Source organism: Malaclemys terrapin, chromosome 1 (assembly GCF_027887155.1).
Source record: "Malaclemys terrapin pileata isolate rMalTer1 chromosome 1, rMalTer1.hap1, whole genome shotgun sequence".
Lineage (NCBI taxonomy): Eukaryota > Metazoa > Chordata > Testudines > Emydidae > Malaclemys > Malaclemys terrapin.
This window is the reverse complement of record NC_071505.1, coordinates 243956138-243982992: the sequence shown is the minus strand read 5'-3', so window position 1 is coordinate 243982992 and position 26855 is coordinate 243956138. Positions and strand designations below refer to the sequence as shown.

Genomic DNA, 26855 nt, shown 5'->3' with positions numbered 1-26855 from the left:
CAGGATTGGGGGAGGGAGACAAGATGCAAACGCTTCAGTCCGACATCTCCAAGCTTCGGTGAACCAAGCGTCTGTCAACCCTGCCCTGAGAGCGCCTCACTCACTGTCAGGCGCAGTGTGAAGCGCAGAACAGGAGTAAAAGGGGCGGAGCGCGGCTCGCTGCGTGGGCTGGAAGGGGGAGTTTATTTGGGGGAGGGGGCATGCGCATGCTCTCACGCCCTTTATGACGTGAACAGCCTGAATTGCAGGCAAAGATCAAAGTGGGAGGCGCGCGCGCGGGCGGAGCTGGTCTGATCTGGGCAGGGCTTGGGAGCTAGCGAGCAAGCTAACTGCACGCTCCGTAAAACATTGTCTGGCCGCTAGGAGCCAGAGCAAAGGGCAGAGGCAGGAACCCTCCCCCGCGGCTTTTTCCTCCTTGCAAAGTGTCCAGGGGCAGCACCTCGAGCCGAGTTCCCTGCTCTGGGGATGAGGCGCCGGCAGGAGCAGCGGCGCACACCTAGGTAGCCGGCTGCGCCTGGCGCACGCATGATTTAGCCGGAGCAGCGGAGGAGGAGGCGGGCAGAGCGAGAGCTGGTGGGGCAGGGCAGGGGAGTCGCTCTCCGCTTCCCTGAGTGGGCGTGTGGGCGGCTGAGGAGGAGCAGCCACTGCTCCATGGAGGCGAAAAGTGGAAGTGAGGCGAGCTAAGCAGCCCAGCCGGCCGAGTGCCTGAGCGGCTCTGGCTCACCATGGATTGCAGCCTCATCCGCACGCTCATCAACAGATATGTAAGTACCTGGGCCGCGCCGCGAACTCCCCGGCCGGCTGCTCCCAGCGGGGCGCTCCCGGGAGCCGCTTTTCCCTGGCTTGCGGGGGAGCGAAATGCCCGCGTTAGACCCACGCTGGCCCGGGGAAGAGCCCCCGCCGGTAACCCACAGGGCGCTGCGAAGCCCCCGTCACTCCATCCCTCCCTGTGACCGCAGCCCCTTCCCGGGAGGTGTGGAGGACCGCTTGGTCCCCTTTCGGAGCAGCCGCGCCGCTCCCTGCGAGGGTGGGAGCTCGGCCGGGCAGGGCAGCAGGTTGCGGGCGCGTCTGGCTGACAGCACTTGCACACCCAGTTGCGCTCACTGACAAACCACTTACTCCGGGGACTCCCCGCACTTTCCAGCTCTGCCCCTCTCCTTTCCTGCCTCTCCGCCGGCCCGTTTGCTTCTGCAGAGCGCGGCGCCGCTGGGTCAGTGTCGGCCGCTAGTTGCTTGGAGGACGTGAGAGACTTGAACTCTCCAGGCTGGACCAGCAGGTGCCTCTCCTGTGAACGCGCTTACGGGGCGAAGTATAAACACTTGTTCTGGCTCTAATTGCCATGTGTTGCGTCGATACAATATTTTTGGCTAGTTAATGGGCTCGCTGGTGAGTAGTTAAATAGTATAGTGTTTCGGGCTATTCAATACGTGAAAACTAGATTTTATGCAATGAAATATTGCTCTTGCTCGACAGTAAGAAATCCACCGAGAGATGGATGGCTGTGTATACTAAGTCTGTCTTCTGCTTTTGGAAGCCTTTACATCTGAAATAAAATATTTGACACCCTATATATCTCCAAACTTAGTGAAATACAAAGCCTTAAGGTAGCACTCAAAGACAATATAGCTATTTTTGTCAAAGTGATTACAATGAACCAGAATAAATCTGTTCAGACAGTGACCCTCTCTTCAATTGAAGGCTGACAGTAAGTGATCAGTCATGAGTTTGATAGTCTCATGATTTGCAGGGAGGTCAGGAGAAGCCTTCAGGGCTTATCATTGCACATGACTGAAAGGATGATATGATTTACACAGTTGTTAGTGTTCCCCAAATATTTCTGGGAATTGTCTTGCACTCTTTTACTAAAGCAAAAGTCAGCTGTCCTACCTAAACCAGGGACAACTTACTGTACACAAAAATAAGTAATGCTACCAGAGTGGACCAGAATTAGCAATTAATGGCAAATCTTATTTAATTTAGAATTTTTTTTTAAGGATTGAATTTACAAGTATTTCTCACAAAACTAAGGTGACATGCACTGTTAAGTGCAAAGTAATACACATTAGAAAAAATAATCACAACTATATGTACAAAATGATGGGTTCTAAATTAGCAGTTATCACTCAAGAAAAATCTTGGAGTCATTGCAGATAGCTTTCCGAAAACATCCGCTCAAAGTGCAGCGGCAGTCAAAAAAGCTAACAATGTTAGTTGCTGTTAGGAAAAGGATACATTATGAGACAGAAAATATCATAAAGCCATGATACACCTACACCTGGAATACTGCATGCAGTTCTGGTCACCCTGTCTCAAAAAGATGCATTAGACTTGGGGGGGGGGGGGGGCGGGGGGAAGTACAGAGAAGAACAAAAATGGTTAGGGGTATAGAACAGCTTCCATATGAGAAGAGTTTAAAAAGAGCTGAACTGTTCATCCGAGAAAAGAGACGACTAAGGGGGATATGATAGAGGTCTATCAGACCATGGATGATGTGGAGAAAGTGAACAGGGAAGTGTTCTTTAACACTTCATGTAACACAAGAACCGGGGTCACCCAATGAAATTAATAGGTTGCAGGTCTAAAACAAACACACAGCGCACAGCCTATAGAACTCATTGCCAGGGGATGTGAAAGCCAAAATTATAACTGGGTTCAAAAAAGAATTAGATCAGATCACAGAAGATAGGTCCATTAATGGCTATTAACCAAGATGATCAGGGTGATCCCAAGCTGTGGGTATCCCTAAACCCAATCAGAAATTGGGACTGGATGACAGGGGATGGATCACTCCAGAACTGGCCCTTCTGTTCATTCCTTCTGAAGCATCTGGCCCTGGCCACTGTTGGAAGACAGGATACTGGGCTAGATGTACCACTGGTTTCACCACAGTATGGCCATTACTTCATATGAGGAAAAATGAATGAACAAAGCCCATGGCTTTGAATTCTGTATAAAAGGACAAACAAATGATACCAAAATTAGTGTTGTGTTAAGTTGGAGAAAAATGTATATTGAGGAACAAAAGAATCCGTGCTAAATCTGGCTTTAATCTTCATCCTCACTAATGATTGGGAAGAGAGGGTAAACAACATGCTTAGGAAGTTACTACTAAAAACAAACAATAGAGATTAGAAATATGGACAAGAAATTGAAACTAAATGTGAACTAATGCAAATTAGTACATTTGGGGATGGGGTGGGAGGGAAGCCAAACCATAAATATTTTATGGGATGCGGGTAATGTTAAGAGACCTTGGGGTGTTCAATGCATGTATGGGTTTTTTTTGGACTGCGTATTCAGAAGCATCTTGTCTTAAGTCAGGGAGATGATTTTAATTCTCTGGTGAAACAGTAGCTAAAGTACCCAGTTTCTTTCTAAGCTCCTCAGTCAGAAAGATATGGACAAATTGGAGAGAAATGAGAAGAGATTGGGGGGGGGGGGAAATGAGAATAAAATGACAGGTGTTGAAGAGATTTCCTCGTGGAAAGACTTATAAAACTGTATGCTTCAGCTAAGTGTGGGTGGGTGGGATGGCAACGGTGGTCATGTATTCACACACCTTTAGAATGTAATCCTGAAGGAAGGAGAGGCATTGCTAAATATTGTACAACTTTAAGTCTGTCCTTCAGTTGGATCTGCATGGTGGAGGATTCGGCTCAGGTGTACTCTTATGCCCATGCAGAGCCCCATTGTAGGCAGCGAGTCTCCATTTGGGGGCAGTGATTTGTCCGTGTGGATCCAATTGCAGGATCCGGCCTAAGCACAGAATAATTTTGTATATAGCTGCGTTCTGAAAAATGATTTCTAAGTTCTAATGAATAGTCTTTCAGAGAAGTGCTGCAAACAACTTCGGTAAAACCAGGCTAGAGAATATGCTAGAAACTATTCTAAGAAGAGAGCGAGCGCATGTAAAAAATCATCATGTACTTGTGGGAGGATGGACTAAATTTCTTTTTAATTTTGATTATTAAACAGGCTAAACATTAAATGCAACAACTTCATAAGCTGAATTATGAAGTGTTCATATTTCTCAGAACTTTCTGCTTTAGAATAAAGTCAAGATATGTGGGAGAATTGAAAAGATCTTTATAATTCACCAGATTTTCTAGACTGGCTTCTATGCATGGCATACCTTCATCAGTTGCTTGTTATTACATTGCTTGGAGCAGGTAAACTCTTTCCTATTTTCTCTGTTTGTCTTGTTGGTTTCTTAAATTTGAATTTATTATTTTAAATGAGGAAAACTCATGGAAGCAGCAGCTGTGGACACAATAAGGTTTACCACTTCAGAAAACTCTGCAAGTAGATGTCTAGCCAGTTACTTTTCCCAACTCAGTGGTTGAACTGTTCTCTTTAACCGTGGCAGTAAACATACTCTTGCAATATTAAATACCATCCCTGAAATTGATTGGCATGAATGATTAGTTCATTAGTCCATGCCATAGCAGTGCATCTTTATCACTGTTATTGCATAGATGATGACACAAGCACTTGTCTCATCTTTCTCCTCATACCAGAACTTTTTAAAAAGGCTGGTGATTGGGGGGGGAGGGAATGATACTGCTGGAGGAAAGCTATAGAGAAAAGGTCAGTCTTATGTTTGCCTAAACAAATGTCAAGCTCAGACTTAGTCTGACTTTGCTTGGTAAGTTGAGGTCCTGTCACTAAGAATTCTCTGCCCCGGAGTCTTCTCCTGAATCATTTTGGCTACAACGGTTTTGTGGTGTGTAGTTGTCTTGGTGGATTGTGGATGGATAAATGGTTTCTAAGGTATCTGGGTGCTAGCCTACTAGAGGCTTTGCAGATGAATAGTGTTTCCCTGGCAGACTCCAGACTAAAATTGAGCTGAGTGATATGATCTCTTCAGTCTCTGGCTAGTAAACAAATGCTGCATGTTGAATTAGTTGTAGCTTCTGTGAGGTGGTCTCCATCAGTCCCAGATAAACTACACAATTGGAAGTTGAGGTGATAAAGGCATGAGTTAAAACATCGGGATCCTTTATTCAAAAGGAAAGGTCTGTCTTCTGACTTCCCAAAGTGGGAGGTTGTTCTCACTACAGTTGCAATCTGTGTCCAAAAGCAGTGTGAAGTCCAGTATAACTTCAAGGTTATGCAAAAACTAAGATCTGATTCTCTTAGTTCAGGGTGAAATTTGTTTTGGCTAGTGTAGCAAAGCGCAGACTCACCCCTGTGGTGCCTCCTGCTGGTTGCCCTCAGGAATTAGCTCTTCGACCCAGGAGCGCCCTCTGCAGGCCAGTGATCCACTTGTCGTTGGCCCCCGTGTCCGTCCCAGGAACCCAGTACCCTTATCTCAGGGTTCTGCCTCCTGCAGTACTCCACAATCTTGCTGGGTTTCCCCACCCCCTATCCCCACATTGCCTCAGTCGTGGCTACTGCCAGTCTCTGTTTAGCCCCTGCGTCCTGGGGTGGACTGCAGTCTATCAGCCGATCATCACAGGCAACAAGGGGTTTGGACTGGCTGCCTTTACCCACCCTCCGGCTGCCCCTCTGCAGGCCCAATACATAGGAGGCCTAGAACTAGGCCCTGCAGCCTGGGGAGTTGCTGGCCTAGGGCTTCCCAGCTCCAGCTCCAGCTCCAGCTCCACCTCCCTCTAGATCCCCTGGGTGAGTTCCCCAATAGCCAGGCCTGTCTCCCTCTCAAGTCAGAGTGAGACTGCTCCCTCTGGCTTCCCTGGCCTTCTTATAAGGCCCAGTTGCTTAGTTTGGGGCATGGCCCCAGCTGCAGTCACTTCCCCCAATCAGCCAGGGTTTTGCTCCCTTTTGCAGTCCCAGCCCTCTGCAGGACTTTTCCAACCCCTTTAGGGTTGGAGCGGGTGTCCACCCCGATATAGCTAGTATCTTCAGGTAAAACACTAGACAAAAACATTTGAATTGTTTGTCATTTGTTCGCTTATTTGTTCCAGGCATGAGGACCCTCGATAATGACATGGGCTGCATTGGCAAACCAGACTTTAACCAGTATGCTGAGCACTTCCAAATATCATACTGTGTCCATACCATCTCCCTGAGTGATGGGGGAACACTCTAGAAGAGTAGAGGTGTTAATAGTAACAGTGTAGTCAAGTCCAAATGTGTTTTGCCTCCTTTCTGCAATTTATTCTCTGCTTCCACACGTACCCTGTCCTGTACACCCCTTTAGGGCTGTGGGTAAGAGAATAACTTATGAGAGATCCCAATATGTCAACAGTTTGTAAATGCTTTGGGATCCTTGAGGATAAATAGTGCGATAAGAATATACATTTTTAATATTAAGTTTAAAATCGAATATTTCAGTGTGAGCTTTGTTCACTGAAAGTAGTGCTTTAGTGGGTTTGTTTGTTGAGCATAATACATAGGTCTTTAACTGAATACTTGTACTTTATTATTCATAGTTTTTCTGTAATATAGCACAGAAGTTTGACTAAATTTATACTGTTATTTAAGTTTAAGCCATTCAGTTCCCTGAAGTCTTGAACATGTTTTGATTCTTATGGCAAACAGTGAAAACTGATTTCCCAATGAAAAGTTTCACTGAAATTTAACAAATATATACATGATTAAAAATCAATACAGTTTGTATCCAAAAGTTTTTGTTTCAAGTTAGACTGACTTTTTAGGGGTGGAAATAGACTTGAATTTTGGCCAATTTTACAATGAAGTTAAAGTAACTTCTGTGCCTGTGATGGGGATATACAAACCTCACACTGGGCCCAAAGGAGCCATGCCCCAAACTGAAGGTGCACATAAGACGGGATGTTACTCGCTGCAACAGACTTACACTCTCTGCAGGAAGGAATCTGCTGGTGTTCCTTCCCACAGGGCCCTGGGCTAGGACCTGGTGGAGAGGGGAGGGCTGTGTTCTGTACCATACCCCACTTACGGCCAAGGCCCAGATGCAGAGGGAAGGCACAAACACTCCCAGCCTGAGGTCAGGAACCAGACACAATTAACCCTCTTCTTCTCCTCTCGCTGCCCCCTCCCACCCCCCAAAACCCTCTTGGGTCAGGTGCACTACCCACTAGGAAACCCAGCCTTCCAAGCACCACCCTATCACAATATCCCTAATAGTACTTCCTGGTAATTTTTCTGGTTTTACAATCACATTTTGATTAAAAAAATGTTTCTTTCCTCTGTTGCTGTGTGAATGATTTAAAGCAAACTGGAAAATCATACTCTACAGGAGAAACAGGGAAACTGATTATACACAAACTAAAACTGGTAGTAATAGAGAATCTTTTTCTCTAAACTCACAGAAGTTTACTATAGCTATTAACTATAGTAGACATGTGACTTCATTTCTTTGCATTTTAGAATCCAACTTTGAATTTGAGATGGCTGCACATCTTTAAATAACCTGAAAGGTGTATTCCCTACTGTAAAGTCAACTTTTGTAATATGTAGCTATAGTTAACTGTAAACAGATAGCTTTGGCATTAACTGTATGTAATACTTGGGTATATTGCCACACCAATATTGATAGCTCATTAAATCTTGAGGCTTTTATTGGTGGGTTTATTTGATTTGATGTCGCCCCCCCCCAAAAAAAAAGGCATTCTGAATGTGTGCTTTGACAGATACAGCAGAACTGTGTAAACAGAATCTTTTGTCAATGGGTTAGAGGTGAATCCTGCATTTGAAGGCAGGTCAACTTGAAGGTCAGGGCTTGAAAATACTTACTAATAACAAGGTATTCGTCTCATTGCTACCCATTGGGTCTGAATAGCCTCAGTGAAAATGGCCAGTTTTGTTAGCTTTCCTAAGCTGCAGCAGAGGTCCTGGAGCTATCCATGTGCAGATTTGTGAAGATCGCATTGCATCAGATAATACTTGAAAGAGTTGTCTTTCCCCCAAGGGCTAGAAACTTAATTAAGCCCCCCCAAAACTTCAAATATTGGTGGATATATTATGTGCCTTTCTCTGGTGAATAGTTGGGTATATTTTTCAAGCCCTGCTAACGGTGGTTAAAAACCTGACCTCATTCTTCTGTGGTGGTTTTTCATGCTTCTCCTCTCACCTTCTTGCTCTTGTAATCTGTTCTAATTCATCCCCCTTCTTAACTGTTCTATGTATCCCATGTTGCTTTCTTATTTACTTCACCGAGTTCAGTGTTACAAGTAATATGTAATTAAAATACTTGTTTGATAGCCAACACCGCTATTTCATGTTCCAGGTTTGGCTTTTAAGGTCTTTCTATTTAATAACCATAAAAAATAAAGGTTTCAGAGTAGCAGCCGTGTTAATCTGTATCCGCAAAAAGAACAGGAGTACTTGTGGCACCTTAGAGACTAACAAATTTATTAGAGCATAAGCTTTCGTGGACTACAGCCCACTTCTTCGGATGCATATAGAAGAAGTGGGCTGTAGTCCACGAAAGCTTATGCTCTAATAAATTTGTTAGTCTCTAAGGTGCCACAAGTACTCCTGTTCTTTTTATAAAAAATAAAAGCACATTTTGAATTTTCATTGTTTTTCTTACCCTATTAAGCTAGTTTCACATACATGTCAGTGATTTCTATTACGCAACTGTAATCTTTCTTATACAGCTTGGACATCTTAAGAAATTTCAGTGGATTGACTGGGTAATTAGGCTAGGAAAAGACTTACTCTGTTTCATTAGAAAAGAACACTTCAGTTGTTAAATTGATCATAATGGGAGGGGAAAAAATCATGTTTCATGTGTATTTAATAAAGTTCTCTGAACTTTGTCACCACATCTTCCCTTAAAAATAACTCCCCTTCCCCCAAATAGCCTAGGCCTCCTGTAAAATAAGCATTTGTTAGAAATGGGGCTTGTGGGAGAATTATCTAAGGCCATCAGTTGGTTGTGGACTCATGCAGAAGATTGCTCTGAGTAGTAATGATCTCTCAACTCCTTTGTATGTTGGGGCCTAGCACTATGGGGCCCTGATCTTGTTTTGGGGTAATGTAAGTATTTCAAATTGGATAATCAGTTACATGAAAAAAAATTAGTCAGTATTAGCCGTGCTGTCACTTTTAGAGAGGAATTAAACATGCTGTGATGATTAAAAATGTCTTTAGAAAAATCTCTCGTAAAACAGGTTATGATGTGCAAGGCATTGCTCAGATGCCATAAAGCAAGTATACCTTGCTGACGTTATCAGCAGCAACTGCATCCCTTTGTCAGGGATAACAACGTGAATTAGTAATCTTAAAACTTTTGAAGTTCCTGCTCCACTTATTTTCTTTCTCTCTCTCTTTTTTTTTTTAAATGGGGAGAGGTGGCTCACATTCTTGAAATGAAATACACAAGTCTTGACTTTTTGTAAAATGAACAATTTCTCTTTTGTTTACTTGAATCTTGGGTATAATCATGATAATTATTCATTTATAAGTGGATGTTACTATGCTGGCTGTAGAGCTGGACAAGCTTGAAGTTATTTGCTTCTCCAGGCAATCTGGTAAATGTCGCTCACAGCACACATTTGCTCAGATACTAAATGGTCAATAAACATCTTGCAGCCCATGGCGACTGCCTGTTCTGTATGCATGGGACAGCTGACCCTGATCTGTGGATAGGCTAACTGCTTTGATTCTTGGCAGGACTAGTTGGGTTAGAGAATCACAGTTATGAACTGCTCTGCTTTTTTGTTTTTATATTAAATAAAATAACTGTCACTGCTGTTTCATTGCTTTTGCTCTTCCATGTGTTCCCATTACTTCAGAATGACAAATCTGGTATGTTAAATCTTTTCTTTACTGGAAGTACAGATACTTTGTTTTCAGAATTGTATCTGCTAAATTGATTCCCTACAAAGGAAATCTCTATAAATCTTTGGTCCCTGAAGAACTTCCAGGGTGGCTATGATAATCCTTTAAAATATTTGAAAAGTTTAACAAATTAAATGATTTCATAAATGTATGCTTGGGCCTACTTTAATAGAAGTGGGTGGAAAGTGCAGCCTTGGTTAGGTAAGATGATAGTAGTGGATGGTATAACAATGATCTCCTCTGAAAATATACATAAAGAGTTTCAGCATATTCCCTATGTGTGGAATTTCATACAAGTGTTCTAACTCAAAGGCTTGGGCCGTGGTGAGGGAAAGCAATATAACTTTCTGAAACATGAATTTCATGTTCAGTATTCTAGTTTTCACTTGATCTAGAATTTAATATTCGTGCAGCACAAACTGGAAATGTACATTCATGCAGCACAATTTTTTTCCCTGCTATTTTGAAATTCTCCTTGAGATAGATATTTTTCTTCCCTGAAAGATTTGTACTGTTTCAGTGGCAAGGTGCTCAGGTACATCCATACTTTATCTTGTGATTATTCATATTGCTATCTACACACATTCTGCTGTGGTAACTTGTGCACCTCCATTTCTGCTTTTCCTCATGGTCAGTTGGCTTTCCCTGGGGTACCTTTCTTGAGTATTTCATCTCATGTATTTTCCTGCTCCCTGGAACTCTAATCCTTCATAGACTGATCCTTTTTGATGTTGAAGGTGTGACAAAACTTACTGTCCTATTAGCCTACAGGCCTAACATTTCAGCAATGTAATGTTAGTTTAGATGTGTCATTGGGGGGGGATGGAATACTCTGTCCTCTGTATGAACATGAGCTGTTCCCCAGCCTATCTTTGCACTTTATTTCCAATTAAACATTGTCCACTCCAAAGGCCATTTACTTGTTTCAAGCCTAACAACTTCAGTTTTTTATGCCTTTAATGATACAGGGGGTAAATATGAATTCCTGACGTATTGCTAAATCCAATTAGTTTCTCATGCAGTAGAAAACTATTGTAACTTTCACTCTATTCTTGTGTTTTTTGTTTTGTTTCCAGATTCTTTAAATGCTTAGTATTTTAAGGCCTAAATCTGAGGCTCAAGAAGCCTGAGAGGACAATAAATATGTGGAGAGCTATGTGGGTTCTTCCCCTCCCTCCCCTCCAGGATTGGTCAACAGGTTAATCGTAAGGAAAAATATGGTTTTCCTTTTTTATCTTTGAACATACAAATGAAGGTAGGATTGTGGCTGTAAACCACTTCAGTTACTGTAAACTTGAATCCACATTACAAGCTGGTTGCTATTGGTTACAAAGCATTGCTCTTCTGTGCTCACCAAGTGCGCTCTAATTCTAGAAAACCTCTCTCTTTTGGAGACTCTGGATTGTTCTAATAATTATGTCAGTGACAATTTTCTACAAGAACATGTAACTGACATTTTTAGCACCAGAAATTTTTATTTTGACCTCTTCCTGTTTTATAAGACAAGAACTGTATAGATTTTGTTTTGATAGGTTTGTATTTATTTTTGTTTTCACAGGAAATGTGATTTGTAGCATTACTAAATAGCCACAAAATAATAGTGTGAAAAGTAAGAAACATTTTTTAAAAAGGCTGTTTGGGAATGAAAAAGGACAAGACTCCAAACAGCACATCATAGATTAAAATATATATGCCCATCATTTTTCCACCTTTTGGCCCTTGTCATATAATAGTAATTGAAACAAGAAAAACAAAAGGGGAAGTCTTGATTTTTTTTTTTTAAACTTTATTTTATAGTACTGTGACAAAGTTCCTCCTCTCTCTTAGTGGGTCCTGCGCTTATTGGCGGATTTTCTTGCCTCAAAGATTCACCATGTGGGTTGGGGAACAGCCCAGAGACCTTCCCCTCTGGAAGAACCCACAGTCCAGATCAATTGGGAGGTTTGGAGGGAAACCGGGCCCACCCTCTACTCCAGGTTCCAGCCCAGGGCCCTGTGGACTGCAGCTGTCTATAGTGCCTCCTGTAACAGCTGCATGACAGCTACAACTCCCTGAGCTACTTCCCCATGGCCTCCTCCAAACACCTTCCTTATTCTTACCACAGGACCTTCCTCCTGGTGTCTGATAATGCTTGTGCTCCTCAGCACACCCTCTCACTCTCAGCTCCTCACACTCCCATCACAAACTGAAGTGAGCTCCTTTTTAAAACCCAGGTGCCCTGATTAGCCTGCCTTAATTGATTCTAGAAGCTTCTTCTTAATTGGCTCCAGGTGTCCTAATTAGCCTGCCTGCCTTAACTGGTTCTAGCAGGTTCCTGATTACTCTAGTGCAGCCCCTGCTCTGGTCACTCAGGGAACAGAAAACTACTCATCCAGTGACCAGTATATTTGCCCTCTACCAGACTCCTGTACCCCCCTGGTCTGGGTCTGTCACAGTACCTTCAAATAGAAATATTTCAAATTGGATTGTAAACTGCATTCTGATTTCAATGACTCTGGGTTAGTGGGTAAAAGTTACTGTACATAAATGCTGTAATTGGCTACTATTTAAAATAGCAAGACAGATAATTCAAGCACAGTTTAAATGGATTTGAATGTAATTGGAAAATGGAGGGAGTTTTGAAAGGACACAAACTGATTTTTCTCCCCTCCGTCTCCCCCACTTAAAAGATGAAATGGTGCCTTAGAGAATAGTTGGGCAGATGTTATAGCACGCATTATGTAACTGGATTTGACTTAACTGGATTTCATGAACAAAATAGCTTGCTATCGTCTCATTTAAATCTTTTAGTCAAATTGTATTTTTCCTGAGTACCATTTCTGAACCCATTGGTTTACCATTATATGGGATAAAGTAACATTTCCATTGGTATAATTGTTAAGGGACATCTCAGTTGAAATTCAGCCTGAACTACAAGGCAGAACACTGGAATGCTGTTCTCTCCTCTGCTATAATTGCCATAGCAACAATTGCAGGTAGGGAAGCAAACCAAGTCATCTTTCTCTGTCGGAAAGAGACCAGTTTTTCATTTTAACCATAATGACTATAAGTAGTCTGTTATAGAGCTGTACTCTAAATACCTGTGGAAGGTGTTTGAATTGCATGTCTAGGATCAGAAATGTTCCATATTAAGGTTTATTGGCACCACAAAAGCATTTTGAAATATTATTTAAAAAACAAATGTGCACTTTCTAGCAGAAAATGGCATTCTATACTGGATTATTTTAGAGGGGAAGGATGGTCCAGTAGTTAGGGCTTAATCTGGGTCTCCCAGGTACAGGCTCAGTTGCCTGCTCTCCCACAGAGTTCTTATGTGACTTCGGGCAAGTAACTGTTTCTTTGTGCCTCAGTCTCCCATCCCCCAAATGGGGACAGTAACACTTCCCTACCTCATAGAAGTGTAGGGAAAAGCCTGTGTACATTAAAGCCTGAGAGGTGTTCACATACTGCGGTAATGGTGGTCATGTAAGTACTACTGATAGGTGGGGTTTCCCCCATCTTCCCCAGCACAACTTGTTTTCAAATTATACATGATTTACAATAGCCTTGATCTGGATTTCTGAAGGCATCTCCGACCTTGATTTACTTGATATGCTTTGATAGTAAAGGTCTCTGATAGTGTTTCCATTAAATCTCACTGAAATTGCATAGCTATTCTTTAGGACATTTGTTGTACTTGTTTTATTATCTGAAGCTACAAATATCACAGACTCAAGAGGTGGAAGTAACCTTATTCAGGTTTAGTGTGTGTATATGCATAATTCATATATACAGGCACCATCCTCTGTTTTCTGTAGACTGATTTCCCTTGTTGAAACTTGTGACCAGTTAAGTTGTTTCCTTCACTGTATCTAGAAGAGTCTAATACTTAAATACAAAAGAAGTAGCAATTCTGTTTCCTGGTGGCACTGACTAAATCCTCTTTCAACTGAAGCAAGGAGATTAATCTAACCTATTTTAAATAGAGGATTAAGGACAATTAGGTTCTTCCTCTAGATTACTACTAAGATATTTTTGTGAAATCCCCTGATATGAACATCTGCTAAAGTACCAGAAAAATGTTGGTAAATTAATAAAACACATACATAATCTTTCTCTTTAAAAATAGAAATGAATTGTATGCAGATAAAATGTACTAAATACCAGGGGTGCTGGAACTGGGAGTGCTGGGGGTCCACCCCCAGGTTTGAAGTGGTTTCCATCATATACAGGGTTTACAGTTTTGTTTAAATGGCTTTCAGCACCCCCATCATAAAAATTGTTTCAACGCCTTTGCTAAATACAACATGTACTGTTTGTACACTGTTCTTTGTAGGGTTAAGTGTATAAAAAAAGTATCATAAGCCATGCAGAATGTACCCTGCATCTATCATTTGTAATTTACAGTAGTGAACATGTAGATCAACTGGAATGGATTTCTTGAAATGTCTGGTGGCTAATGCAATTCAAATAATATGCTAAGCACTTTATGCAGCCCTTTATAGTTTTTCAAAGTACTGTTAATTAGTTGTTTTATAAAGCAATTGTAACAATTAAGAACAGACACAAATATACACTAACTTTGCATGTCTGAGTGTTTTTACACTGTACCTAATTAATAGAATTACCTCTCATGAGGTAGTCATACAAGTAAAAATGGATATTGCAGTTTTTGAATGTACATGGATTATAATTATTTAAACAAATAGATGTAAAATACTTAATCATGTGTGAAGGAAAAAGAAATGACTTATTGTTTTTGTTTTTTAAAATGTGATGGATTAGTTGTAGAGAATATGACTGTTTAAAAGACAGATGAAAGTAAATTGGTTCTGTAACCTTGAAGTATGACTAGTTGGGTAATACTAGAATGACACTTGCCTCTGAGAAAAGAAAACCAAAATGTGTTGTTACAATTTCATCTCTAAATCGAATAATTGTCAGTTATCATAACTTGTATTTTCTTTAGTTTTGTTTCTAACACAAACATTAGTTCAGAGTGCAGGGACTAGTTTGTTCTCTTGGATTACACTACTGTATTATCTCTCTGTATTCAGGTGCTGTTTAACCCTGGCATCTTTGGGGCTGGCAACCAAAAAAATGCTTCAAATTATAAACTTGTCAGAGACTGGACCTAACCCACATATAAAAGGAAAGTGCATGTTGGCCACTTTCTGTTTTCTGAGGGCATGGAAAATGAGGAGGAAACTAATTGCTGGAAAAAGTTTAAGGGAGGGATAGCTCAGTAGTTTGATCATTGGCCTGCTAAACCTAGGGTTGTGAGTTCAATCCTTGAGGGGGCCATTTAGGGATCTGGGGCAAAAATCTGTCAGGGACAGTACTTGGTCTTGCTGTGAAGGCAGGAGACTGAAGTCAATGACCCAAGGTCCCTTCCAGTTCTATGAGATAGGTATATCTCCATATTAGCTAACATTCTGTTCTCTCCTTTTTAGAGTGGTGTAAGCCATTATTTTAAATGAAACAGTGCCATGAAAGCTCTTACAAACCATGCTGCCATTTAATCTTAATACAAAATGTGCCTAGGTATAAACAATGCTATTTTTTATTGGAAATATGATACATGAAGAGGATGAGAATACTGCAAGTTAAGACTTAAGCAGTTTAACTTAATTATTCTTTTATTTATGACTTTGTCAATAACTGTTATGCTGGAGTTAGCAGATATATAATCTAAATGTTTAGAGTTAGCATTTAGTTTTGACTAAAATACTTGATTTATTGTTCTTAAGTAATGGTCAGCATTTTCCTTGTAAACCTGGAATACAAAAATTGAAAATGCTGTTCATGTTTACTGGGATTTCCTGTATCTTCTATATAACAAATGGCAGTTATGAATTAACTAACGTTTTTTGTGTTTTCTAAAGACCAGTTTTAACTAAAAGGACTCTCTAGCTTTGGGATTTTTGTTTTCATTTTGTTGTTTTGACTGAAATTCATCAGTGAAGTTACGCTAGGAGTGAATATGGGTTTAAACCAACTTCCAGACTCTAGACCCACTGTGGCAACTTTCCTTGAATAGTTAAGCAACTTCTGCTAAGATGGAACAGTTTAAAAATGGGAAAACATTTTTCAAACATATGGACAAACGTATAACACTTGAAGCTAAATTTACATTTTTAATCCAATATAAACTTTATATCTCCTTATTGATAAGTTTATATAAAACAGTATAAGTATATATCAGGGGTAGCCAAACTCACTGGCCATCCGAGCCGCATACAACAATCGTCAGAAGTTTGAGAGCCAAAGCACACCTGCTGGGGTTCAGGGCTTCAGCTCCACTCCTGCTGAAGCTATGAGCTCCAGCAGGTGTGCCCCAGAGGGCTGAAGCCCCAAGACCCTCCTCCCCACTGGACAGAAGCTCCCCTCCCACCCCACCACACCACTGCAAGACATATGTTCCCAGCTTCCCCCATCCTCAGACTGGTAGGCGGAGAATGGTGGGGCAAAGCGTGGCTTGCAAGCCGCACTTTAATGGTAAAAGAGCCGTATGTGGCTCGCTAGCCAGTTTGGCCACCCCGGTGTATATATTACAGTGCTTGCAGCTATTCTCTCTTTAGGAAAAAAATCAACAAAAAGTCTAATTGTCATTCACTCATTTGTTACTAAATCTTATCTGTCTTGTTTACTTGATATGCTCTTTGGGGAAGAGTCTGTATTCTCTGTTGTGCCACTAAGACCACATTGCTGGTGCTTGACAAATATATAGGACATCTTTGTATTATTATAGCTTGACTTTTTTGGGGGGGGGGGGGGGGCGAATTTTGATTTGTGCATCTAGATAATCACCTTGTTTCAATTTCCATGTGTTCATTTTAAACAAAATGCTCAAGGAAAATCTTGTAAGCTGTTCCTTTAAAAAAACCAAAACAAACCATTATTCACTTCTTTAAAATGAATGACTTATAGCTTCATAACAGTAGAAGTGAATGTTGAAGTAGAGTTAATCTCTTAAATGGTGTAACACTGTGAGTTACACTAGGCCTTACACTAGGCCATCTGGTCACTTTATTCCTGTGTCTGGCAGGAAGATTCTCTTTTATATGTGTTTGGAGGAAGGAAAGGGGAGATGTGATGAAGAAAGCTGTGACTGTTTTAGTGCACCCACAGCTTTCACTGGGTGTACAAATATGTTGATTTTGTTTTTGAAAGGCCATGCTATTCTTGAACCATGTGATTTAACAGGGAAGGAAAGCTTGAAATACTTTCTGTTGCGGGGGGATGGGGATTCCAGTGAGCACACAGACTTAAATGTGTGACATACTATATTCATTTTTTTAGAAGATTTGAGCTTCTAAATTTGGGGCACTATTTCTTTCCCCAAAGGCGGGTTCCAGCCATTTGAGTTTTTTTTTTAAGGGGCGAGTTACCTTAGCTAGTAACTGACTGTAATATTGTATTCAAACACTTATCTTCGGAGACTTGGGCTGACATGGGTATGTATGACTGAGATGTCCATACACATTTGTCATTGTTTGCATAATGGAAAAGTCTTTATTATTATAAACAAAAATAATATATTTAAAGTTCCTGTACACTGTTTCTCTGGGCCCTGCTAATTATTTAAAATGACAAAAACAGTGTGGCCAAACCACAATTGGGGTAGAAATACCAAAGGTAGGGTTACCATACGTCCGGATTTTCCCGGACATGTCCGGCTTTTTGGGCTCCAAATCCCCGTCCGGGGGGGAAATCCCAAAAAGCCGGACATGTCCGGGAAAATCGGACATGCGGTCGGCGGCTCGGGTGCCGGGCCGGGGGCTCGGGGGCTCAGCCGGCGGTGCTCGGGGGGGCCCGGTGCCGGGCCGGGGGTTCGGGGGGCCTGGCCGGCAGTGCCAGGCCGGGGGCTCGGCCGGCGGTGCTCGGGGGGGCCCGGGGCCGGGCCGGCGGCTCGGGTGCCGGGCCGGGTGCTGGGCCGGGGGCTCGGCCGGCGGTGCTTGTGGGGGCTCGGGTGCCGGGCCGGGGGCTCGGGTGCCGGGCCGGGGGCTCGGCCGGCGGTGCTCGGGGGGGCCGGGTGCCGGGCCGGGGGCTCGGGTGCCGGGCCGGGGGCTCGGCCGGCGGTGCTCGGGGGGGCCGGGTGCCGGGCCGGGGGCTCGGGTGCCGGGCCGGGCCGGGGGCTCGGCCGGCGGTGCTCGGGGGGGCCGGGTGCCGGGCCGGGCCGGGGGGCTCGGGTGCCGGGCCGGGCCGGGGGGCTCGGGTGCCGGGCCGGGCCGGGGGCTCGGCCGGCGGTGCTCGGGGGGGCCGGGGGCCGGGCCGGGCTGGGGGGCTCGGCCGGCGGCTCGGGTGCCGGCGGTGCTCGGGGGGGCCGGGTGCCGGGCCCGGCCGGGGACTCGGGTGCTGGGTTGGGGGCTCGGCCGGCGGTGCCGGGCCGGGGGCTCGGGGGACGGGCTGGGGACCTGCGGTGCCGGGGGTGGGCCGCGCCTCCTTCCCCCCCCCCTTACCTGCTTCAGGCTTCCCGCGACTCAAATGTTCGCGGGAAGCAGGGGAGGGGGCGGAGACTTTGGGGAGGGGGCGGGGTTGGGGCGGGGGCGGGGCTGGGGGCGGGGCTGGGGCCCCTTTAAAGTGTCCTCCTTTCGGAGGCACTAAATATGGTAACCCTACCAAAGGAAACTACCGACAAATATTTGAAGAGTGGATAGGATTGGTGAAGATCCTTGCCAGAGATGGGGAGAAGTTATAGCAGTGGTTCTCAACCTCTCTTCCTATTTATCCCATCAAATGTTTACTTTCTCCTTTCCTCCCTCGGAGCATTTTGTTGCTGTGTAACAATGGCTGCCTGTTCTGTGGAGCTCATGCTCTGCTCATTTTCTCAAGTGGTGGCTCAGCGGAGAGGGGAAAGGGGTGTATAAGGGGTGCAGGGGTTGCTCCAGGCACCAGCACAGCAAGTGCGTGCCTGGGGTGACAAGCTTCGGGGGGCGGCCTGCCGGTCGCTGTGAGGGCGGCAGTCAGGTGGCCCTTGGCGGTGTGCCTGCGGGAGGTCCGCTGTTCCCGCAGTTTCGTGACATTTCAGCAGCGTGTACACCGAAGCCTCAGGACCGGCAGTTCACCCACAGAAACGCTGCCGAATCCGTGTGACTGCGGACTGCCCACAGGCATGTCGCCAAAGGCCGCCGACTGCCGTGCTTGGGGCAGCAAAAAACATAGAGCCGCCCCTGAAGGGGTGCATTCCTCAGATGGTGGCTACTGCACTGGCTTTGCTCCCCTTCTTAGGGCATGAGTGAAAAGAAAAAGTATATGTATGAACTTCCAGTGCTACCAAGTGCATGGGTTCTTGGTAAGAGCACTTCTAACTGGATGCATCAATGGCCTCATGGGAGTTTGTCCCATAAATTGGGGCCTAATCCAGCAACTTGCTAACATCCTGTGAGGTACTGAGTGCCCCTTAGGGACCATCCAGCATTGGAAAGGAGGGGAATAAATGACCAGAACATTATTATTCTGAACTTGTGAAAATTAGATTGAGAAGAATGTGGGGTGGCCTGGCAGTGGGAATGTGAGAGAATGTTGTGGTGTGGAGTTATTTATTTAATGCCTTTCATTCTTCATGCATGTCTGACCTTCATGAAATATCAACTGAAAGTGTAATGACTACAGGAAAATGGAGGAGCCATTATGTGCTGAGCAATTACTCCCACACATACATTAGAACATCTTTTATTGAAGATGAATATTGGTCAGTACGCTAGAGTTATCCCTTACTCTTGTCCTTGGTAAGCAGTTATATCTTCTTTAACTCTTCCCCAGACAACCAGGAGAGACTGGTAGCAGGGAACTTGTTGGTCTAAGGCCAATTTCTAACAATACAGCATGCAAATAGTCTCAGTAGTGGATTATCTGGCTTGGAGGCAATTGTTTTCTTAATTGAGCAATGTTATATCCTTAGGTTTTTCTTCAAAGCTTTTGGGATTTCACTTTTCATTTTATTCTGAAAGCAATTGGTAAAATACAGTAACTTCTCAAGAAATTGTCTTTTAAAAATATACACAGGACTTCAGGGGATGAAAATGGTAAAGTTCCTTTTGAAGGGACTCAGTGAACATCATACTGATCAGTATGTATCACAGCTTGAACTGCATCTTGTTCATACTCTGTAGTCTCCCCCACCCCTTTTTTTGTCTCTGTGTGGCTCATACTAGCAGCACAGTAAGGGGTGGGTGTAGTGTGGCAAGGTAGGATGTAAATTAATTATAAAAACTCTTGAATATTTAACTTCTGTGGATTTCATTGCTAATTAAATAACCAATATAAAAGTTATGATTCAAATAACCTATACATTTCCCTCTTCTCTTTACATGGAATTTATGTCATTAGGATATTCAGTTATCAAAATGTGTGCAGTTCTACAACAAAATAATTTTTCAAGTTTCCTTATTCCATTAAGAAATTAACAGGATTTGTCTTTCATAAGATAGATCTATTCAATACCTAATGGTTATCTTAAACTAGTTTGGATGTTACAAATATAAACTATGTAAATTGCACTCTGGGTCTGGATATTTTAAAACAGGGGCTGCAAATCTTCGTAATTCTTCCAAATTTTACTTGAAAATAACCGTGTCTAAGTAGTTGAATAACTAGTATCTTTCTAAAATCTGCAATGACTTTTTTACAATAGTTCCTGTTAGTCTGAAATTGCAATGTGAGGAGAGATTCCTTTCCAGAAGTATTAACAAGAACTTCTTGTTCTTTCACTCTTGCAGGAAGCAATTTCAAATCCGTGTGGAAGTATTGATGTAACTTTTTTTTAGCAGTTGAAGGTCAGCTGGCAAGCAGAGTCTGAAGCATGTAGGTGAACAAAATAAAATTAGAATTAGAATCTTTGCTGGCTCCCTCTGGCCACTCACTCTGCACCTGTCATATCCAAGTGGTCACTGACAGTGGTGCTCACAGTCCCAACAGATGCTGCAAAAGGCTGGTCTCCTGCACTCCCAGCTTTCTGACTGTCTGCTGTCATCCTCACAGACATTGTTTTTTTGACATTCAGTCAAGCCCTACAGGGTGTATTTGGCAGGTGGGAAAGATTTGGAAGGTTTCAGCAGACAAACTGTCCCCACCCTTGACAACAGTCTGGTAATGCGGCTGGGTGGAGAAACGCCCAATATCGCTCAAGTTTGATGGGTCAAGAAAAAGCCACTATATATAGACAAGTAACAATATCTTTAGTGGCTTTCCCTTGACCCATCAAACTTCTGAGAGTGATATTTGAGCTGTTCATGATGCTACACAAGAAACCCAAAGATATTTATGCCCCTTTCAATCTGTTTTCATAAAAACAGTTGGGTCCTACTTCCCATTAAATTAAAAAGAAAATGATCCCTCCTGCCTCTTCAGAAGACGTCTTGTTTTATCATCTGGCCAAACGATGATGATAAAAGATCCTGAGAGGTATTTAAAACTGACTCTGGGTCGAGAGAAGCAAAATACTTTTAATAATTTGCAAAATATGTGCTCTGTTATAGCCATACAGAATATAAAAGGTCCTAAAAATTACCAGTGACTCTACTACTTGGTGGCTCTCTCAGTCCCATGCCTGAAGATTGTGGGCCTTTTATTGTGGCAGTGATTTGTGTATAGATCTTTACACTATGAAAACTACCTTAGTTTTACACTGAATCACCTGTTTTACCCTGAGATTATTGCTGCTGCTTCTAAATACAGAAACATCAGTTAGGTAAATGACACAGGGACAGACTAACCATAAAGAACTTATTAGGAAATACGGGGAAGTGTAGAAAATCACCCTAAAAAGGATGGAAGTGAACAAATAGGGGATGCAAGCACTTCACACATGACATAAATCTTCACTTATTCTCACCCCATTCATTTTACACCTCCAAACCCAATCTCAACTCTGGTTACAAGGAAAAGAAGGCAACACTTCTCATAGAAAACTCTTGGGTGTTGGTGGCAGATGAACACCTGTGTGATCTTTTATAAGGTACTGGGCCTATGATCTGAAAATGAATCTGGGCTCCACTATTCCAAGTGTTTTTAGTGAACTAACATGACTGCAGTTTTCTTAGCAGTTTGAGGAGAGCAAGCAGAGTTGACTCTGTGGAGATGGTCAGGAATAATACAAACCATATATAGGATTTTCACTTGTTTCTTTTATGGAAATAGGAATAAAAATATTTGACAGTTAAATTTCAAGTTCATAGACTCTTGTACAGGCTGTTAATTGTACTATATATAACTAATTGGTATGCAAGTTCCAGCCCAGACTGGCCATGGACTTGCCCAAACAGTCCTGAGACATGTTTGTATTGAGTCATTAGATTTTAGAAAAGACTGTGCAATTTTGGAAGTGAGTACTCGGAGGCATGAGTCAGTTGAACTGGGTTCAGACTAGTCGAACTGGCTTCAAACTACCTTATATAATCTTGTACTGTTTCTAGAAGGAATTTTTAAGGTTGAGCCTCTTGCTTTTGTTACAAGGTAGCAGAGGATGTAATGTGAAGAAGGATTTTTCCCATAAATGGATAAGGCTCTTGGCTGAGACATACCTTGGGATTTGACACCCATGCTGTTGGGACCAGGTGACCTACCTTTCTGAGATCTGTGAGCTGGTGTTGCTGAAAGACCTTGACATGTTTTCTGCCATAACAAATATTTTTCTATTCTGCTATGACGTGGTAAATTAACACTTGCAGGAGCCTTTTAATAAAATTAATCCAACAATGTGGAGGAGGGTTGGGCTGACTTCTGTTTCTGAAGGAGTTCACCACTTCTTTGGATACTGTTAACTCCCATGGCCAATGATTGCTTTTATTCCTGGATTCATTTTTAGATTAAATTGTGAAAAGCTGTTGATACACGTGTCGTGTGATATAGTATTAGTAATCTCAGTGCCACCTTCTTGGTAGATTGTAATGTGTCAAAAATCTAATCTAATGGTTTTCTGTAGCTCCTTCAGTATAAGTGCTGCACAGGTAAATTAGTCTTGAATAGTAACTCCGTAATGCATGTAATAAAGGATTCTGCTCTTTGTTCTTCTGGGGGATGTTGGAAGATCAGGTTGGGGTATGTGTTTTGAGAGCATGTATTTTTACACTGAGGTTGCTGATACAGAGCAAACTGGACTGTTTGGTAAGCTGGCCTCAAGCAAACTATGAAGTTTAATAAAGCTAAATGTATACAGCAAGAAACAAAGAATGCAGGCCATACTTGCAGGATGGGGCAACTCTGTCCTGGGAAGTAGTGACTCTAAAAGGGGATTTGGGGGTCATGGTGAATAATCAGCTGAATATGAGCTCCCAGTGCGATGCTGTGGTTAAGAGGGCTAATGCGAATCTTGCGTAGAAGTAGAGAGGTTATTTTACCTCTATATTTGGAAGTGGTACAACAGCTGCTGGAATTCGGTGTCCAGTTCTGGTGCCCACAGTTTGAAAGATGTTGATTCATTGGAGAGGGTTCAAAGAAGACCTATGGGAATAAGTAAAGTATTAGAAAAAAAATGCCTTGTAGTGTAGACTTAAGGAGCTCAATCCACTTAGTTTAACACAGAGACAGAAAAGGGATGATTTGATTAGTCTGTACATACCTATATGGGGAACAAATATTTAGTAATGGACTCTTCAGTCTAGCAGAGAAAGGTATAATATGACCCAATGACTGAAAGTTGAAGCTAGACAAAATCGTACTGGAAACAAGGCACGCATTTGCTGCCCTCTCTACTCCCTCTGTCATGTAGGCTGGTCAGCAATAGTTTGGTCAACCTGGGTTAAAAGTTGCAGGCAGGTTGACTACTCTGGGCATTGAGGTAGTGTCCATCCCTTGCCATGAGGTCATTGTATGTTAATGCTAGCTGCACTACCTATGTGCTGATCTGAAGCTCAATTGAGGCATTTAAAATATCAGATTTCACATATTAGAACTTTCTCAGTGACTTTGCCTAGAAATAGGAGGTTGGAGGCAAGGTCAAAGTTGGTGAGACTTTGTATATATGGTATTTGTCTCTTGGAGAATCAGAGAGTATTGTATGTTTCAGTGGGTTGGTGTGTGAGCTTCTTTGAAGGTGTTAAAGATTCCCATTAGCAGTGGGCATAGCTGTTCTTCTGTGGCTCTCACCAGCAAAGTGAGGTATTTATCTTTTTCTCAAGTAGTAATGTAAATATTTCTTGTTGCTTTTAAAGTTTCATTGGGTGTGATAGTTCCAAACTCTGTCAGAGAAAGCTAGTGGTCTACTGCATTTGTATGTCACTGAAAGATTTTCCTTTATTTTCTTCTGCAAGTGTCGAACAGTATATTTTTATGTTTGACACAAAGTGACTTCAAAGGAAGAGTTATATTTTAACTTTAAGCTTCTTTTTATGGTGTCTTTGTCTGGGACAATATTTTTAGTGAAAGCCAGAATGTTGACTTTCACTTCGCATTTTTTGGCTATTATCCAGACCATTTGCCACTATCTTACCATCTAAATGTAGTTTTTACATCTATTTCTAACTTATAATATTTCTATGCAGTGTTTCAGTGAGGCTGCCAGAACAACCATATGGTAAATATTTAATAAGAGTAGTAAAGACTTCTTGTTCTCAGCAGGCTGAAGTCCAGCCCAAAAGGAAATGAAATAGACTTTTGAAATTATTTATGAAATGCTGTATATAACAAAATTGTTGGCTTTATTGTTCAGTTTACTCATGTCATCTGTATATCATAATGCTTTCAGCTTTGTTAAGACATAAATAGTGCAAGTGAGGTTTCTTTTAAACATAATAAAAATCTAAATAGTCCCATTGTAAGCAGTGGATCTTTTAATGATGCCAGTTCAAGGGGATGTAGTTCCATATCCAGGATAGAGGGTCAGTTACAGTAGGTGATCTCATGGCCATCTGAAACCTGGAAGACAAAATATGGATCAAATAAATGACTCAATTCAAACTTGAATGGTAATAATTCCAATTTGAAAGACTTATTTTAGTTTAACAGTGAAATTGTCACTTGATTTAGGAGTGGCCTCAGCTCTCTAGGGAATGTTACATCTCTTTAATTTACTGCTATTTAAAATATGGAACACCACAAAATTCATTTTGATTTGGAGTTGAAGCAACCTTTTAAACTAAAGTTAGAACTGAATAAAAACGTAATAGGGGAGGAAAGCCCACAAAAACTCTGTTTGAACAGTACAAACAAGGAAATTTCTAGTTAAAATATAGAGCTCAACCTTACCTAAAAGAAAAAAAAAATTGATGGAGAATATTTAGGATCTTGCTATAGTGGATTCAATGCCCTTTCATATGCTGATTATCCATAAGGTTTATATGAAATTACAGAAAAAGACAAGCAATTTAAAATTCAAGGTGGGGTTGCCAGGGTATATTACTGTTCTCATAAGACTTGTGAACTGCATTATTTCACAGGTATCAAAGTCCTCCTTGGAGCAGGTAAGTAATGGCTTTACAGTAAAGATACCTATCAGAAGTTAAAATATCACTTAGTAACTAGCAGGGAATGTGAGTGCCAGCAATCTAGTCTAGGTCACTGAAATATTCTGGAGGCATTTGTAGCAGCTCCATAGCTAATGTTACGTTGAGCTATGCACTCGTAGTGTGACCTAATATATTTCTGTTCCTTGATGTAGTTGTAGGCATGGATGTGTGGTGTGGGGGCAGCAGGCCGTGTACAAGACTTCTAGGAGGTATGGGGGAAATAGGAGGCATGAAGAGGGCCAGAGGGAAACAAAGCTGTGGAGAGGAAGGGGCCAGTGCAAGGACTCCACTTAGGATTGCCAACTTTTCTAATCTCACAAACTGAACACCCCTGCCCTGCCCCTTGTCTGAGACCCTGCCCCTGTTCACTCCATTTCTCTCTCCCATCCTCCCTTGCTTGCTTGCTCATTTTCACCGGGCTGGGGGGTGTGTGGGTGTGTGTGTGAGGATTCTGGCTGGGGGGTGCAAGTTCTGGGGTGAGGCTGGGGCTGAGCGATTTGGGGTGCAGAAGGGGGCTCAGGGCAGGGGTAGAGGGTTGGGGTGTAGGAGTGGGTGTGGAGTCTGGGGTGGAATTTGGGTGTGGGGGCTCTGGGCTCGGGCTGGGGGTTGGGGTGCAGGAGAGGGTGAAGGGTGCAGGCTCCAGAAAGGGGGTTGGGTGCAGAAGGGGGCTCAGGGCTGGAGCAGGGGGTTTGGGTTCAGGGTGGGGTGCAGGCGCCAGGCAGCACTTACTCAAGGCGGCTCCTGGAAGTGACAACACGTCCCTCCCCCTCCTAGTGGGAGGGGCAGCCAGGGCAGTATATGCTGCACATGCCCGCACGTGCTGCCCCCTCAGCTCCAATTGGCCACGGTTCTTGGCCAATGGGAGCTGCGGAGCCGGTGCTTGGGGCAGGGGCAGTGTGTGGAGCCCCTTCTCTCTCCCCCTCCGCTCCCCCCCCCCACCCCCGGGCCATCCCTCCGCCTAGGAGCTGAGGAGTATGTTGCCGCTTCTGGGGAGCTGCGCGGAGCCAGGTAGGGAGCCTGCCAGCCCTGCGCAAACCAGACTTTTAATGGCTTGGTCAGTGTTGTTGACTAGAGCTGCCAGGGTCTCTTTTCAACTGGATGTTCAGGTCGAAAACCAGAAACCTGGCAATCTTAACTCCACTGTTTCTGCATTGTGGTATTGGAACTTGAAAGGAAATATGTCAAATACTGGTGTTTTCGTGTGCGAAAGATAGACTCCCGTCCTGAGCGCTGCTGCCTCAGCTTGCTTGAATGGAAAGGGAAAAAAGTAAAACCAGTGAATATTAAAAAGGAAGGAAATGCAGAGTCTGGGTTTCACTTCCCCAAAAAGGCATGCAAACTACCTTAGCTAAGGCCTTGCAACAAAGGGCCAGCTGCTGAGAAGGTTGCCTCTAACTAGTGTCACCCTCTTGTTTTGTAGGTAAGCCTGCTGTTCCAGAGGAGTGCATTTCACTTCTCAGGGACAATGAACCTACCTCAACGGATAAGTCTCGGTCGTGGGTGGGAAGCAGTCTCTGAGGTGATGAGTGTCCAGCTCATTGCAAGCTTTGAAGATCCAGACCAGGATCTTAAGCATAATCCTATATTTGATGGAGTGCTCTTGTGATGAGAGCACTAAGAGGGGGGGTTGATGACCTGTGCTGCTCTGCAAGTAGATAGCCTCAGCGCCCATTGGCTGGGAACGGCGAACCGCGGCCACTG

At 43.1% G+C, this 26855-nt stretch overlaps 1 protein-coding gene across 3 annotated transcripts in view; it reads left to right on the top strand.

Moving 5' to 3' along the window:
- The first annotated feature begins 338 nt into the window (after positions 1-338).
- ATP11A (ATPase phospholipid transporting 11A) overlaps positions 339-26855 on the top strand; it is a 236885-nt gene continuing 210368 nt past the window's right edge. For all 3 annotated transcript variants that reach the window (XM_054011221.1, XM_054011227.1, XM_054011230.1), the window contains exon 1: positions 339-764. In XM_054011221.1, coding sequence (XP_053867196.1) covers positions 726-764 — 39 coding nt within the window. In that variant the 5' untranslated portion in view covers positions 339-725. The remainder of the gene's footprint in view (positions 765-26855) is intronic.